The sequence below is a fragment of the Erpetoichthys calabaricus genome, chromosome 8 (genome assembly GCF_900747795.2).
Source record: "Erpetoichthys calabaricus chromosome 8, fErpCal1.3, whole genome shotgun sequence".
Lineage (NCBI taxonomy): Eukaryota > Metazoa > Chordata > Cladistia > Polypteriformes > Polypteridae > Erpetoichthys > Erpetoichthys calabaricus.
The window spans coordinates 19,881,953-19,899,175 of NC_041401.2; the positions used below are offsets into that span (position 1 = coordinate 19,881,953).

The 17,223-nt window shown below is 36.5% G+C and overlaps 1 protein-coding gene across 4 annotated transcripts in view; it reads left to right on the forward strand.

The window, feature by feature from the left end:
* The window catches only part of tlk1a (tousled-like kinase 1a), a 134,902-nt gene that overhangs the window by 101,853 nt on the left and 15,826 nt on the right, over positions 1-17,223 (forward strand). For all 4 annotated transcript variants that reach the window (XM_051930625.1, XM_051930624.1, XM_051930622.1 and 1 more), the window contains exons 15-18: positions 5,103-5,194; positions 5,436-5,525; positions 13,364-13,533; positions 16,290-16,425. In XM_051930625.1, the coding sequence (XP_051786585.1) occupies positions 5,103-5,194; positions 5,436-5,525; positions 13,364-13,533; positions 16,290-16,425 (488 nt within the window). The remainder of the gene's footprint in view (positions 1-5,102; positions 5,195-5,435; positions 5,526-13,363; positions 13,534-16,289; positions 16,426-17,223) is intronic.

Genomic DNA, 17,223 nt, shown 5'->3' on the forward strand with positions numbered 1-17,223 from the left:
GCTTTTCAAATTAATTTTGAATCCAAAATTAAAATGTAAAATCAAATAAATTTATCTTACAGATTCCCTACGATCAGTAATGCTAAAAATCTATAACATTTCTTTGCCTTTTGTAAAACACCTTTATTTCCACCTGTTGGGTTGAAGATGGATATCCAGTGGCCGCATTTGAATAAAGGATTAGTAATAATGGATAGCCATGTCTGGTTGTGTGCTCAAATGTGAAGTAGCCAGAATTGTAACTGGGCTTCTGGGCTAGAGTATACTAACTTGATGGAAGCACAAATACTGGGTCTATATTCAGGTTTACTGAGCACAGTAAAATGATATCCAAATTTCATTAATTTGAATGCTTTTCCCACAACTAGAGATTGCTAAACTTTGAAGGTGTATATGTAGTGTATCAAATCATTAGAGGTTTTACAATAGATTGTCGACTGTTAAGTTCAGTTTGATCCATTAATATTAAGTATTTTGTCTACTAAAACTTTCTCTACTATAGATATTTTTCACAAGTGAAACCGGTCTGTAAGGTGTTCATTCAAAGAGTACGTCTATTTATAAAAATTATAGCCATTTGGACCTGCAGCTTCCCACTGTATGGTATTATAATTTACAGGTGTAACCACAAATAAATATTTGATACTATGATTGGTAAGCATGTGTTTTATTACTTCTGTTTAGCATACAATTTAATGAAAAGAAAGCAGAAGAAATATTTTCATACAGCCTTAACAAATCTACCATAAGGGGCTATAAATTGAAGGTTAGTGATTGGAACAGGTAAACTGTTTTAGTCTGAGTGGCGAAGGCAGAATGGTCTTCAAAAGAGAGCCTATTACATACATGGCACTAGAACCTTTGTATAGATCACTTAAGGTGCTAACTTAGACCATGATTCATATATTTTGCATAGTGTGGGTATTAAGTTTGCCAGGCAGCCTCAAAGCCTGAAGCCTTGTCAGCACAGATGTGACATTGACTCAGTGGTAAAAAGAACGCTCCTGCTGAAATAAGAAACTGCCGTCATCAAAGACCCCAGTGAAGAACTGCACTATTCCAGTGGCTTCTATTTAACTATATTTGTATGTATGATATTATTATACTGCAACGTATATTAGTAATGAAAGCTACATTTTAAAGCAAGTTAAATATATACTTTGTACCATATTTCTCCTGTCCTAATGTTTTCGCCATGATTACTGACGAGATGTATATACTTTGTACCATATTTCTCCTGTCCTAATGTTTTCGCCGTGATTACTGACGAGATGTACACAGGTTCAAAGTATGAGCTGCATTTCTAAAAAATATATTCCCAGGGATCATGTTGCCCCCGTGTTGGACACAACAGGATCTTGAAATCGAACCTGACTCAGTAAGTCGGGCGATATAAACTTCTTCATATAAACTCCTTCATTGCACTTTGATCTTTTAATAGAATTTAATAGATTCTTTTTTTTTTTTATATTCACCCACTTTGGTTCAAACTGTTGCTCTGTAATTGCTTTTCACACTTTTTTTTTAGTAATTTGTTAATCTGGAATCTTACTAGCCTCTTCTTTCTGTTTGTAAGAGTTCAGTTGATCTATTTGTTTTGCAGCTGGAAGATTAAATTCTGTTTATGATAAAATTTTGTTTGTATAACTTGCAAGCTTAAACTACTAGGCTTCTTATATCTAGAACATTTGTTGAAATATTAAAATGAAAAAATAACACCTGCAGATTAATTCAAGGATTCTTAATTTACAAATTCAAACAGTGGATCATTTTGTTGTTCTACTCTAAGTGCATACATGTAGTATTACAATATGGCTAATTAAAGCTTTAGATTCATTGCAATATACATTTTTGTTTCCCCTCCTTTGCGTAAATAGATTGTTTTCCCCACCCTAGAGCAAGCAACATGTAGTTGGCCTTAGAAAAGCATGAACTTTAATGCAAGTAACTATCATTGAGCTTTATTTATTGCCATAGCAAATGTAAGTCACACTGGGTATTGTAGTCACTTAAAAATGAAAGGCATGTCTGTGGGGATCATAGGAATGCATGGAATAAGCACATTTCCTTTACCATGGCCAGTTAACTATTTGAGGGCTGAATATTTTTTCCAAAAAACAGTTTTCTGAAAAGCATACAAGAAATTGTTTCAGACATAAATCAACATAAAACGTCTGTTGCTGCATGCACAATAGTTGTTCAGTAAAGTTCTGTGCAGTCACCTTTCCCTGTAAATTAACTTCTGTATTAGTCATCAGTGTCATTTTCTGAACGTCTCCAAAGATGTGTGATGATTTGATGCAAGCATCAAATTCCTCCATGGGTGGTATTGTGACAATAATATTTCGGCAACTTTCTTTGATGTATTTTTTAAATAACTTAAATATGTAAATTAGGTAATGAAAAAGTAAAAAAAAAAAAAAAAGTTACACTATTTTCTTTGCATGTTCCTAACTCCTTCTCAATGTGTGCATCATTTTTTAAGAAATTAATCTAGTAGATGGGAGACACAGTAAAGAAATCCTTCTATATTAATAAGTACTTGATACTACTTATTCAATCATGATTTAATGATTCAACTATTATAATAATGTGTATGCATTGCACAGTAAACATATCCACATCTGTGCTATCCCTAAGGTGATAAATTCTATATGATTATCATGTTTCTGTCTAATATAAGAAAGAACGTAGATGTTGACAAATTTGAAGTACTAAGGTAGATTACATTTTGATTAAACATTCTGATTGGAATTTGACGACTGTTGTTGAAGCTCTGGAATCTGATCCACTAATTACACTGCTTTTTATATGTTAGATCCGTGACTTGAGTAAGATATGTGATGTTTGGAAGCACTGACTTTTCAGTTCAAATTTGTCACTTTTGTAGTGCACTGTTAAGCTGAGGCTCTGTCGTCCTGCATGATCACAACTCTGTGGTTGTTGAGTAGTATTCTAGTTTTGCTATGTCCGATTCTGCTTCAGTTTTGCATTTTATGTATAGTTCACAGATGGCAATTCGTGAAAAGAAATTGCGCAAAGACAACTTATATCTCTGATCATGTTTGATTAGTTTCCAAACTCTTTTTGCTGGCAGTGTACAAGGGTAATAAGTCTTTTACTAACAATATGTGACAGTGTCTTTATTTTAATGTCTCCTTGATGCACTCGCAAACATGTCAGCTGTTTGCGTTGGATCAGCTGGCCTTTCAGATACATTTTTACTTGCATTTACCTTTTTTGCAATGCATTCATTGTAGAGTTCTGTGTATTGTCTGCTGATAGCGATAGAATTCTGATACCACATGATGATGCACATTTTGCACAATACCTCTGTCTGATCAATGTCAAATCCAAGCTGCTTCCAAATGCCACAAATGGAATTTTGTTCAGTTCCAAGTTCCTTCCTCTACTGTACTCATATTAGCAGAATAAATGACAGGTTAGCTTCGCTATACTCCTCTCAGCTACTAGTCCAAAACAAAAGGCAATGGGACTCATTTAAAGATGCTACTGATTGGTCTGGAGTTTCATACGTCCGTATTTCATGTTCAGCAGACTGGAGGGAAGTCCCTACAAATGCACGCAGCGATTAGATGCACACCATGTATATTAATGGAAATAAATTGTACCCTGTTGTGGTTAAGCAATTGTATTTATACAAATCAGTTTTGATTTTAATTCAGTTACTACGCAGAACTAATTTCAATTGAAACAAAAGTAATCTGCAAAAAGCAACAACCAAGACTTTTGTTCTGTTATTAGTTATATTATTTTGAATTCTAATCTTATTAATTTATAAATCTTATAGTTTGTTTAGTCTGTAAATGTGACAATAATGACCAATGTGAGGTTCTTATGTGGGCATGAATAACTTTGATTTTTGTCATCTTTACCTTAAAGATGTCTAAGATTCTGTTTAATGTAACAGTGACAGCGTATTATTGAGTCTGTTTAACCTTATTCTTCTGGCTTGGTTTATAAATCTTTATAAAACTGAAAGACAGATTAGTGAGGTTTCAACAGTCGAATCTTATAGACCAATAAATGTAAAACATAGTGTTTCATCTGACATGCACCCATATCATTCAGTTTTCCAGTTGATTTTCCATTGGTCAAGTGCTTCCGGTCTGCCTGGGTTAAATAAAAAATAAATACTCTTTAATTGTTTTATTTTAATGTTTACAAAATTAACTTGTGTGTACAGTGGTTTTCACTTTTCACAATCATGTTTTTTTCTTTTTTTCCTTGTACTAAGTATGATTTTTTTATATCCTGTTTTATTTGCTACTATTTTGTTTGTACAGTCTTTTATGGTTGATGACCAAATTCCTTTTTGCCATCTTTTTAATGTGATGTCTTCATTTCTATCTGCAAACCCTATTGATAAGCAACATTTCCTACTTGAAAAAATAAAACTTTGCACTGGATAAGGAAATCTGTTATAGTTTGGTAGTGTTTGGTGGTGGCTGCATCCTGTGATCCTGGAAGTACTGTGCAACATGGATAGAAAAATTAGTTTATGAAAATGTTTACCAGAGTCAATGTTATATAATCAAATCCTTAGGTGAAAAGTAAAACAGTGATTCAAATAGGCCCCAAAATCAACTATGAAGTTCTTGAATGGAAAATTAAATATTTAAAGTGGGTATTATTTTCCATAGTTGAATAGTTTTGAAAATGTTAAGGAGGATCAGAAGCATGTAGTACATGTAAGAATATGTTAGAAATAATTATAAACTGGAAGAGTGTTGCAAATAAATCTGAGGGATGTAGAAGTCATAAAGTAAGAACAACTTCAAGAAACATTCGTAAGCTGTAGCTTCTACCAAAAGTGATGTTACTATTAACTGACAAGATTTCTATACCATTAAACGTAACACAAATAAAAAAGCAACAATTGTAAGCAAACCAGTAGTAATTGCTCCTTGGAATGTGTTTGATTATGTCAGGCCTTGAATGATAGTATACAGAGGTGTTTTTTGTTTTTTTTTGTTAAACCATGGAGATTCAGTGATGTGTGGTGCTGCAAGCTTAATGCGTGACTGTGTTTGTATGAGTGCATATCTTTGGTATATTAACCAATATGAAATGTTCTTTAGGCGTTTGACTTGACGGAGCAGCGTTATGCAGCAGTGAAGATTCACCAACTTAATAAAAACTGGAGGGATGAGAAGAAAGAAAATTATCACAAGTATGTTGTGTTTTTGTGATGAGAATTTTTAGCAAATACCTTCAAATTCATGGAATATTATGCAGTTAAAAATATTTGTAAAGTGCTTGATGCTGTTTATGCTATTAACAGTGAAAGCACGATATAAAATTTTATTTTAATGGAAAAATCATTAATACTAAATTTATTATGATTTGAAGATTAACAATTTCACATTTATCATATTGTTCAGTTCATTGTTCTTATTTCTTTTCCTCAATAGACATGCCTGTCGAGAATATAGGATACATAAGGAGCTTGATCACCCCCGAATAGTGAAGTTGTATGATTATTTTTCACTAGACACGGATACGTAAGTATACAAGATAAAGTTCAGTTTCTTGAACACACATGGAAATAAAGGCCATTTCTCTCCTGTTTAGGCTAAACTTTGTATAAATTGCTTTCTCAAAGGTTGGGTAGATGTAGCATACAGTCCCATCCAAAAGTATTGGAACAGCAAGACCTATTCATTTCTTTTTACTGTATATGGAAGGCATTTGTGTGTGTGAGATCAAAAGATGAATATGAGAAGGGAGATCGGAGTTTCAGCTTTTATTCCGTGGTATTTACCAAACAACATAGAACATTTTGTATCAAACCACTGTTTTTTAAGTGAGCAGAAGTATTGAAACAAGCGACAGGTATTACTTGTTACCCAGGTGTGTCATAAAAGATTGTTTAATCATTAACTCTTTTAGGGCTAATTTTTTTTTGTTTCTTTTCTCCCAGGGCTGAATATTTTTCCAAAAACTAACATTTTTTAAAAAAGAACACAAAGCAATTGTTTAACATATCAAATCAACAAAAAATATTTACCTTTGACAAATGTTACTGTCTTGCATGTTGTATGAGCCTGCATACTCTATGATTTCACATACATATCACATACATTTTACACAGCAAAGTCTGATCTCGCTCAAAGCAGTCAATTTCAGTCATTGCCACATTGCACTCCTTACAATATGTGTTGCTTTGGTGCCTATTTTTCAGTTGTCTGTTGCTGCCCTTTCTCACATATATTGTTAGTGTGTACTGTAGAGAGACAAGTCACCCATTTGCCATCGTGCCATGCCACTGCCACCAAGTTTTCTGCCTGCATGAAAACCGTATTGTCACCTCTTTTCATCTTCTGAAACTTTATGAACTTTATGTATGGCATTATAGCCTGGCTCACCCCATGAGATTTGCTTCTGTTTATTACAGAAGTGAATAAAACTTTGCAGCAGCACATACCTAAGCCACCAGGGGACAAAACACGTTTGGACCAATGCTCCCTGAAGTTATATCACCAGTTCTGTCCCATCTCTATTTGTAATGCCACAGCGCGCTTCATCTCGTCTTTCGTTGTGGGTTTCCACTTTGAAAAACGAGAATGCGATGCAAACGCAGCCCGCGATTCAAAAAAAATCTCTGCCTACCTGTTTGTCTCATCTGACAGTAGCTGAAAAGCAGCATCAGGAGAGAGCAGCCTGAAGTACAGCAGCTGGTGATCTGTCGTATCCAACAGCAAGCCATGCCGTCTTGTAAACTCCGGTAGCCAGATCGGCTCTCAACGGATCAATGTCTGTGTATTTATCCCATGCGAACCTTGCCGTAGATGCATCGGCTGCGTGAAGGCACTCAACTGGCAGCAGATCCGCTAGCGCGCCATCGGCTGGTGTCTGATCAGCTGATGCCTGCTTCTCACTCTCTTGCTCGATCTCCTGATCACTGCCAATAAAGTCCGATTCTGAAAAATCAAGAGTCCGACTCCACGATAATGCGCAAAACATCGTCTGCCGAGTGTTTTCTTTTCTGCACTTGCTTCGCTCCCTTTTCACATGTTGATGCCATCTTGCCATTGTTTACATTTCGCAACTCACGCACACGCAAGGTTTAGTTGCCGAGTCAACGAGTCTAGCATTCCTCCAAGCACAGAGGGAATGCCTGTGACGGGACAGTGAGATTTGTCGCCATTAACAGCTGATTGTCGCCCCCTATCCCTGGATGTCGACTTTTGTCAACATTCGCCTTCAACCCCTCCTGTCGACATCCGCCCTAAAAGAGTTAAGTAGCCCTGAATATCTACCCTCAGTTTAAGCTTTGGTTATCACCTGTGAAGACTCCCATTTGTAGTTAGAAGGGTAGACCAACATGAAAATCAGAGAGCTGTCTATGGTAGAAAAGCATGCCATTATAAAGCTGAGAAAAAGGGGGAAAGCATCAGAGCTATTTCAAAAACATTGGGCATAACCGGGACCACAATTTGGAATGTCCTGAAAAAGAATGAAACAACTGGTGTACTGTGCAACAGGCAATAAACCAGCCATCCAAGGAAAACGTGAACAGTTGATGACAGACAAATGGTAAGAGCAGTGAGCAGTAAAGAAAAACCCAAAACAGTCTAACATAATGAACAACTGCCAAAGAGCAGAGGTGGAAATATCATATTCCACTGTGCAAAGGTGACTTGGAGAACAACAATATAGAGGCCATAATGCAAGATGCAAACCACTCTTCAGAAGTAAAAATCAGAAAGCCAGATTGGAATTTGCACAAAAAAAAAAAAAAAAAGTAGAGTTGAGCCACGACAGTTTTGGTACAAAATTTTATGGACTGATGAGACAAAGATTTAACCTCTACCAAAGAGATTGAGAATCCAAAATATGGAGAAAGAAGGGATCTGCTCATGATCCTAAATATACGAGCGCATCTGTGAAGCATGGTGGAGGTTAAGTCATGTCTTGTCTTGCATGTCTGCTCCTGGAACATGCTCAGTCATTTGTATTGATGGTGTTACTCATGATGGTAGTAGCAGAATGAACTCTGAAGACTACAGAAATATATTGTCTGCCAGTTTACAGAGAAATATATCCATACTTATTGGGTGGAACTTTATTGTGCAGTAAAACCAAACTAAAACACACTTTCACTTCAACAGAGGACTTCATCAGGGGGAGAAATAGAAGGTTTTGGACTGACCAAGCCTAGTCCAGATTTTATCCCACATTGAACTTGCATTTCTCCTCCTGAAGAGAAGACTGAAGGAAGAACCCCCACAAAACAAACTTAAAGATGCTGTGGTAAAAGCTCAGAAAGGCATAACTAATGACGAAACAAGAAATCTGGTGATGTCTATGGGTCAGAGGCTTGATGCAGTTACTGAGAGTAAGGAATATGCAACCAAAAAAAATATGAAGTATTTTTGACTTTTACTCACTTGAAAAACTGAATAGTTTGATAGAAAATGTGCTATGTGTTTAACATATCTAAATGTAAATACCAGGGCATGAAATTTGAAACTCTGATCTCTATCATTTTCATCTTGCACATTAATGCCTTCAGTACGCAGCAACAACAACTTAATTGGCCTTGCTGTTCCAGTACGTTTGGAGAGGACTGTAGATCACTGCATGTTTTCTTATATGATGACCTATTTCTTTCTTCAGGAGTTTAGTATCCACTGAACCAGCTTCTCTTTTTCTGATATCATGGAGAATTTATTAAGAAGAAATGTCTTTTTAACACGACACAGGTTACAGAGAGCTGCAATGTGGTTGTTTTGCTGCTCAGTCTACATAGATAGTGTGTACCATATTTCATCTATACTGCTGTCATACCTTCTAAAGCTTTTCAGCACTATTTGCCCCCACTTCTTTTCACCAAGTGGCTTTCCCTGCGTGTGATGCTAAGAATGGCATGTGACAAGTGTTCTTAGATCTGTGAAGTTAGGTTGAGGCAGAAGGAGTTTTTTTCATGTCAATTAATTAATTTCAAAGAACAGCGGCCTAACTGGTAAGAGAAGCCTGACACCTCACTAAGTTGTTCAGATCCAAGGGTCTGAGTACTGAATCTTGAATTATTCAGGGGTTTTGAAAACATAGAACACAAGTGGACTTAACTAATGGGCCTCAGGAAGTGTAAGTATTTCAGATGTGCATTAACATAAGTAACAGAAATCTGTTAAACAAGGAAGTCTTCTTGGAAGGTTTAAAATGAAGAAAGAATTCCTCAGACAAATGTAAAACATATTTTCAAAAATAAAATTGCAGAAAGAAATCTGAAATAATTAAACTGTTAATATTATTTCAATCTGGTAATTGGAAAGTGACAAATGTGTCAACACCAAAGTGGATCACGGGAACTGTAGACTAAGTCCTCAGTGGAAACTATGGTCAAGAATAATTAAGTAGACTACTTTTATTAAATAATCAAAATGACAGACAGCATTAGTTTAGGAATGGGAGGTTTCTCCTAAGAAAATCTTGTTGGATAGAAATGGCTGGGATCATAGCCAAAACGAAGTAATTGATATACTTTTTGAAAGTCTTAGTAAATAATTTTATCCATATTTAACATTAATCATAAATCTTGAAACCATAAGTACCATTAAAAGTGTGGCAAGTTAGTTAACAGGTATGAGACAGAGGGCAGACAAGCAGGGGCCTCATGTATAAATGGTGCGTACGCACAGAAATGTTGCGTACGAACGTTTCCATGCTCAAATCGCGATGTATAAAACCTAAACTTGGCGTAAAGCCACGCACATTTCCACGGTACCTCATACCATGGCGTACGCAATTTCTCCGCTCGGTTTTGCAGACTGGCAGCACCCAGCGTCAAAGCAGTGCTACTGTTATGTGTGGTCATCCTTTCTTTCTTAGATCCACATTCCTGATGCGGCTTTATAAATACATTGAAACTAACTGTATATTGTTTATTAGTGTAATGCCTCTGATTGTAATTAACCTGCAGCAATATAATGTTCCAGGGAATAGCCATAGTATTCCAAATACCATAACTGATTTAGCGTTGTTACTCTGAATGCATCTTCTTCTTCTTTCAGCTGCTCCCGTTAAGGGTTGCCACAGCAGATCATCTTTTTCCATATTACTCTCTCTGCACCACTCGGAGTATTTATATCACTGTATCTGAGTGGGGTATCACAGCAGCAGCTGATCGGAAAGAGAATTATCGGTATACAGCATGAAGCAGGTGCTGCCTGAGCCATGGCAAAACGTTTCAGAGACTTTCCTGTACGGACTTCGCGGTTTAGAAAAAGCTTCATCCCAAGAACTATAAACGCACTAAATCAGTCCATCAAGTGCTCCTTGTAGAACTGTTTGTACTTATAAGTACAATCACCTCACTGTAAACTTGCACTACAGTTATAATATTACACAACCTGCACCACTTTATAAAGCGCGTATTTACAGATGACGATATCATTTTTAAGATGAAATAAAGCAAAATATGTTGATTATATTATACAGATAAAACTAACTTCATTTAAATAATCTGTATTGTTAATAATTAAGCATGTGAGGACACGGTGCCGCAGCGCTAACTAGTTCAGGGATTGTTCCTGCATTGCGTTGTATTCTTGCTGGTGCTGACGCGACACTGGAAGGATAGACGGATAGAATAATTAAACATGCACTACGAAGATATTTCGATGTTCCTTAAAAGTTTTGAAGAATCGGCGTTCTAAGCTTACAAATGGCTTCACGTCTATTACAGAGCTGATTGTGTGGCGATTGGGTGTTTGGAGAAAGAAAAGTAAGGACAAGAATCGGAGGTTAGTACGTTTGAAAGAGACAGTACTTCTGTAATTATTTCATCGAAGGTCGCGCATGGTGCGGCAAGCCTCTTGCGTGAGACATGAACAAGCACTGCGCCACCGTGTTCCCATGTTTAATAACATGCTTTCATTCCTATCATCATGAAAAAGATATCACGTATACATCTCAGTATTTCAATTATTCAGGGAGCTGTAATATCACGAATGTAATGGATTATGTGTCCTGTCAGAGAAAGATAGATACTTTATTAATCCCGAGGGCAAATTCACATAATAAGCCCGTTTAAGAAGCAGGTAGTGATTCACACACATAGCACATAGAAGATCAAATACAGAACAAAGCATTTAACGTTTAGTTACAATGGGATTTGAGAAACCAGTAAATTAAACGATTTTAAGATGAAGTTTATGGTGTTCTACTTTAATGGCAAAATAAACTATGAGATTAAAGTTGACATTTCGTGCTTTTTTTCCCCACTGTGTGCCTTTTTTTTTTTTTTTTTGTCTGTACCCTAATAAGCTTTCATATGACACTCGGACGGTGGACTACGACTCGCCTTTTCATGGCGACTTTGATATGTGACTTCTTTTTTTATTTCGGGCACTGTGCGACTTTGTGAACTTGAGCTTTTGAGTTTCTCCGACACTCTGTCACTCGATCAACTTCCTTTTGTTGATTATACCACTGTTTAAACCAACAAATAGTACGTTTTTCCTTTGCCTCCATTTGGTATTTGCTGAAATTCTTATATTTTCCCCCGTGCTTTTCCCATTGTCTTTTCACAGAAGGCTATTTATATTGATTTGCATATTTAAAGAGGCGTAATTCTGGGAGGAGTTGGGGCGGGACAGAAGGCGCGTGCACGTGCGTTACTTTTCACGCTGATCGGGATTTATGTAGCGGAAGAACGTGAAAGTTTGTGTACGTACAGATTCCTGCATCTGGATTTTTCTGTGCGTACGCACATTCCCGCTTTTGTGCTTACGCCATGTTATAGTGTGAGTTCTATGCACGGCGTTATGCATGAGGCCCAAGGATGTTTCATGGACTCTTACAAGGATCTATTGTGTATTGTGTGTGTTTTTTATTTTATTTTATTAACCCTTTGATTTTTTCCATTGTGGCATGCAAACAAATTACAGTGCACACAAGATTAAATTATTTCTAGATTCCGTTCTTGAAAGTGGGTGAAATTTCTGTTAGACCTTAATGGGAGTCGAGGCAGTTCCTAAGAACAGACCAGAAAGACGGGGAAATATTAGCACTGTGCAGAGTGCTACATGCAGTTAAATGGAACATTAATTACAATGTGGGTCAAGTCTGATCTATACGAAGTGACGTCAGAAAAGGGTTGTGTGATTTAAATTGATGCACCATTCATATCTTGATGTCAGGCAGCATAAAATATAGAAAGACGATTACAACATTATTAAAACTCTTGTAAGTGCAAATTTAAGGAATGTTATTTTCAGACTGAAGGACATGTGGAGTATTCCATTCAGTTTCTGTAATCACAGCCTAAACACACATTTTAGAAATAGACGCTTTGCAGGCAAGAGCAGCCAGAGGCCTTCCACTTTACATCACAAAATAATTCCACTTTCTTAATCTTAAACAGAAGCAGTTATGTGACAATCTACTCCTGGTCTTCAGTATTTCCAAAAGTAATTCATAACAGTATTCACTCAGTCAGGCAAATTAAGGAGAAATGTACATTCAAGACATAATGCAGAAAGCAGTGCTTCAAACACTAAGTCCTGTAACTGCTAAGTCAGTTAAAATGGCAACATTGCTTTTTTAAAAAAAAAAAAAAAAAAAATTCACAAGGACTAGATGTAAAACTGATAAAAGTACTTGCCTTTCTGTCACAATGAATTGGTCATAAGTGTCAGATTTCCTTTTTGCTTTATTCATGTAACAGGCAAAGCAGAGTAAAACTGCTAGTGGCACAAGACCATTCAATATATGTTCACTTGCAAGAAAAAACGTTTTGCAGAACACACAAATTTAAAAAAAAATGTGTGGGAGTTGTTTGGCAGCATGAGTTGTTAATAATTTAGCATCAGCCTTAGCACTAGAAAGAAGGAAGCAGAATTATTTAAAAATGATCAAATTCAGGTTATGAATTATTCAGCTAGAATTTTAATACTGAAACAAATAGGTAACAAATAGGTAACAGGTTATTCCAAAACTTGAATAAAATACCTTGTTGCTGATATCTCTTCAGTTATTATTTGGGTTCATAAAATTAGCAAATATTTGCAGCTTATGTATATTTTTAGTTTGTGTTGGCTTTTTGTAACAAACAACAATGAAGTTTGAGTAATTCTTAAATTAGCAACCATATTTTAGATGTAAAATTTATTGCAGTTTTAGAAAATTAATGATCCGTTAATTATGAATCACTTTTTTTCACATTTTCTTTTATATTCCTCTCTACAGTAAATTCAGTAAACTTGTAAACTCTTTTAAATTTGATTAATCTTATTTTAGAATCAGGATATTTTATCATAAGTAATAAAGCTGGATAATTTACCTCAGTGCTAGATTATTGCCATTTGTAATTACCTTTTTGCTTTTCTTTTAGGTTTTGTACAGTGTTAGAGTATTGTGAAGGAAATGATTTGGATTTTTACCTGAAACAACATAAGTTAATGTCTGAAAAAGAAGCCAGGTCAATTGTAATGCAAATAGTGAATGCACTAAGATATCTGAATGAAATTAAGCCACCTATAATACACTATGATCTAAAACCAGGTAAGTAATATTGGGATGATTTTTTTTTCTGTATGCAATATCCAAAAATTGTAGGTAATACCCACAAATTAAGACTGGTGTTTATATGAATAGTAATTATATTCTCAATATTTTGATGCAAGTTACAAATTCTGGGCACTATAGGATTCTCTGTTTGCACAAATTGAAGTAATAAAAAACAGAACAGGATGCACTTGTGATTGCTGAAGCATTAAATGTCAGTTTTTCATTTTTCCACCAATATTCCCAATAATTTTTGTATGTAAAATGAGGCAAATTATGCAGTTTTCAAAATGTTGTATCAATTAATTTCCTTATTATTTAGGAGAGGCCTTTATTCAAAGCAACTTTCAAAACTGTAAAATGAGAGTTTATCAGGAACCTACTACTAAGTTAATTAACAATACCTACAAAACGTTTTAAAGTAAAGAACAAAAAGTGTAGGCTATACTTGGTTCCATAGCTAGATATATAACAATAAAGGCAGCTGGAATAAGAGAGAGTTTATAGGTCCTAATTTGACACTTTGGTATGTAAGATACCAGTTTGATAGTAGTCAGAAAATATAGTGCAGAACTAAACTTAACACGGTCTCCCTTTTTTCCGTATACTTTACAGTTCCATTGGAAGTTTTTAAAGCAGGTGATCTAAATTACCGTATTCATCAAGGCTCATTGTATTAGGCAATGTGTGTAAATTCAGCATCCCACAAAGACACAGAGGTGGCAAAAATGAGAATTGTCTCTTAATAATGGTCATTTCTGATGTTCATTTTTAATAAGAGATGAATCCAGCCTTATTTGCAATGATGGATGCCTAATACTTTTAGCATAAAATGGCAGTAAAGGGCACCGAGGGGTGTTGTGTTCAGGAGTGAACTAGGAGGGGATTGTACACAGAACAATACTTTTAGGGCACCAGACAATTACTTAAAATTTTAATGTCTTTTTAACATGCATCAGTGGGGTGGAATAATCTACCCAGAATAAGTAGTGAAAGGAATATGTTTAAGAAACAGAAGGCTGTCCATTTTACAGTGTATTTGATAATACAAACTAATCATTCAGAGATACTAATTAGCTATTTCTTGAAGTGCAAAAACAGATCTGTTAAACACTGCAGGACTGCATAACATATCTGGAGTATCACAATGCCAAAGTCTGTGACAAGTAAAACAATCGTTTTTTTGTTTTTTTTTAATACTGGGTTTTGAACCTCCAGCTCTACGTAGATCACAGTTCAGTGGAACCTTGGTTCACGAACGTCTCTGTACACGTAAAACTCGGTTTACGACCAAAAAGTTCGACAAACTTTTGCCTCGGTTCACGACCACACACTCGGTATACGAACAAGCCAGGTTCCCTTTCGGTTTGTTCATGTTCAGTCTCTCCCTGTGCATTTCCTGTGCAGCGAGCAAGAGAGAGAGCGCGACACACGCACACACACTCACACACACAGGCAGCGCGAGAGACAGAGGCACACACACAGGCAGTGGGAGACAGAAGCACGCGCGCACACACACACAGGAGCGCTCTAGAGAGACACACTGTGAGCTGCGAAGCTGATCGCACCCCCAGAGAATACAGACGCCCCTGGGAAAACCCCTAAGAAACATGGACAGACTACCTTCACATTCCTCTTTTCCCTTCTGTCCGGCTCTGTCGCGTAATATGCCTCTCACGCGGTGCTCCGCCTTCTTAAAAAGCCTGCACGGGCTTCTTTCAGTTTGTTAAATTGGTTGCTTGCTACTCCTTCTTTCTCTCTCAGACAATCTCTGCTCCTGGCGGAGCTGTTATCGCTGACTTGTCATGGAGCACGTTTAAACTGTTGAAAAGAGACAAATGTTTGTTTGCAGTGCTTTGAATAAAGTTCCTTTTTTTCTACAACCTCCTGTGTCTCTGTGCAAATCTGTGACCCAAGCGTGACAACACACACAGGCGCTCCAGGCTCGCAAAAGAGAGACAGACGCACGCACACACACACACAGGCGGGGGAGAGAGAGGCATGCACACACAAGAGGGCGCTAGAGAGACACACACAGGCGCTCCAGGCTCGCAAAAGAGACGCACGTACACACACACACAGGCTGGGGAGAGAGCGAGCGAGGGATGCATAAGGTAGAGAAGGCTTGTTTTTGTTTTCAGTTTTATTTACAGTGATCGGTTCGTAGCCTGCATTGTTGCAATGTCACTTTTCTTGGTGGTTTATTAAATTACGGATTTTTCAAATGTTCATTTTTTCCCCCATGTGCTTAAAACTCATTAAGAAAAGTGTTTTTAGCGAACGGTTCCTAGCACTATAGCGCGAACTATTGCAGTGCTAGTTTTCTCTGTTGTTCAAGGTTTTCTCAGTGTTATTCAATGTTTTTACATTTAGTTTACCATTACGCTGTGCATTCTGTGGTATAATTAACTATATTTGTGCTTAAAAACTAAAAAATATAGATATTTACATACAGTTCGTACGGTCTGGAACGGATTAATTGTATTTACATACAATCCTATGGGAGAAATTGCTTCGAATTATGGTCGTGAACCGAGGTTCCACTGTATAGTGAAGTTTGGGTAGAATTAGATTGATGTAATTTGTGTTAAAATTTCATTATCATAGTGAAAACACTTTTTGCTTTAATTTTTGCCCTTTATTACCCTTTTTTCCCCCCTCATCCAGATGTAAATATACCAGAAAAACTGACCTTAAGTAGTACTTATTTTCTGCTAACATTATTGGTCTCCTCCATGTTTTTTCATTTGCAGGCAACATTCTTCTGGTGGACGGAACTGCTTGTGGAGAAATTAAAATCACAGACTTTGGTTTGTCCAAAATAATGGATGATGACAATTATGGAGTCGACGGTATGGATTTGACATCTCAGGGAGCAGGCACTTACTGGTAAGAGTGTGCATTGAAGAGATTTGTGTTCTTTTCCACTAGAATCCAAGAAACCAGGCCAGCTTGCATTTCCATATATGAAGTATATAAGCAGTGGTTTTAGTGTGCGTTTTTAGAGTTGAGAGCAAAATTACCCTGTGCTATATACAAATAATAACTCTAGCAAACATTGAATTACATGTTTATCTTTATTATTACTTATTAGTACACATTCTGTGTTAATGACAGAAAATATGACACATATTTAGGGAGGTTCAGAGTCTTGCTAAAAACATCACAAAAAGCAAGTCAACTTGTAAGCTGTGGTTGAGATGATCATGATGAAGATTAGACATTTAGCCTGTTACTTGGCACCTAGTGATTTTACTAAAACTTGAGTCCGGAGTGAAAAGCATGAGCAACACCAAATACAGTGGTGTGAAAAACTATTTGCCCCCTTCCTGATTTCTTATTCTTTTGCATGTTTGTCACACAAAATGTTTCTGATCATCAAACACATTTAACCATTAGTCAAATATAACACAAGTAAACACAAAATGCAGTTTTTAAATGATGGTTTTTATTATTTAGGGAGAAAAAAAATAAAAACCTACATGGCCCTGTGTGAAAAAGTAATTGCCCCCTTGTTAAAAAATAACCTAACTGTGGTGTATCACACCTAAGTTCAATTTCCGTAGCCACCCCCAGGCCTGATTACTGCCACACCTGTTTCAATCAAGAAATCACTTAAATAGGAGCTGCCTGACACAGAGAAGTAGACCAAAAGCACCTCGAAAGCTAGACATCATGCCAAGATCC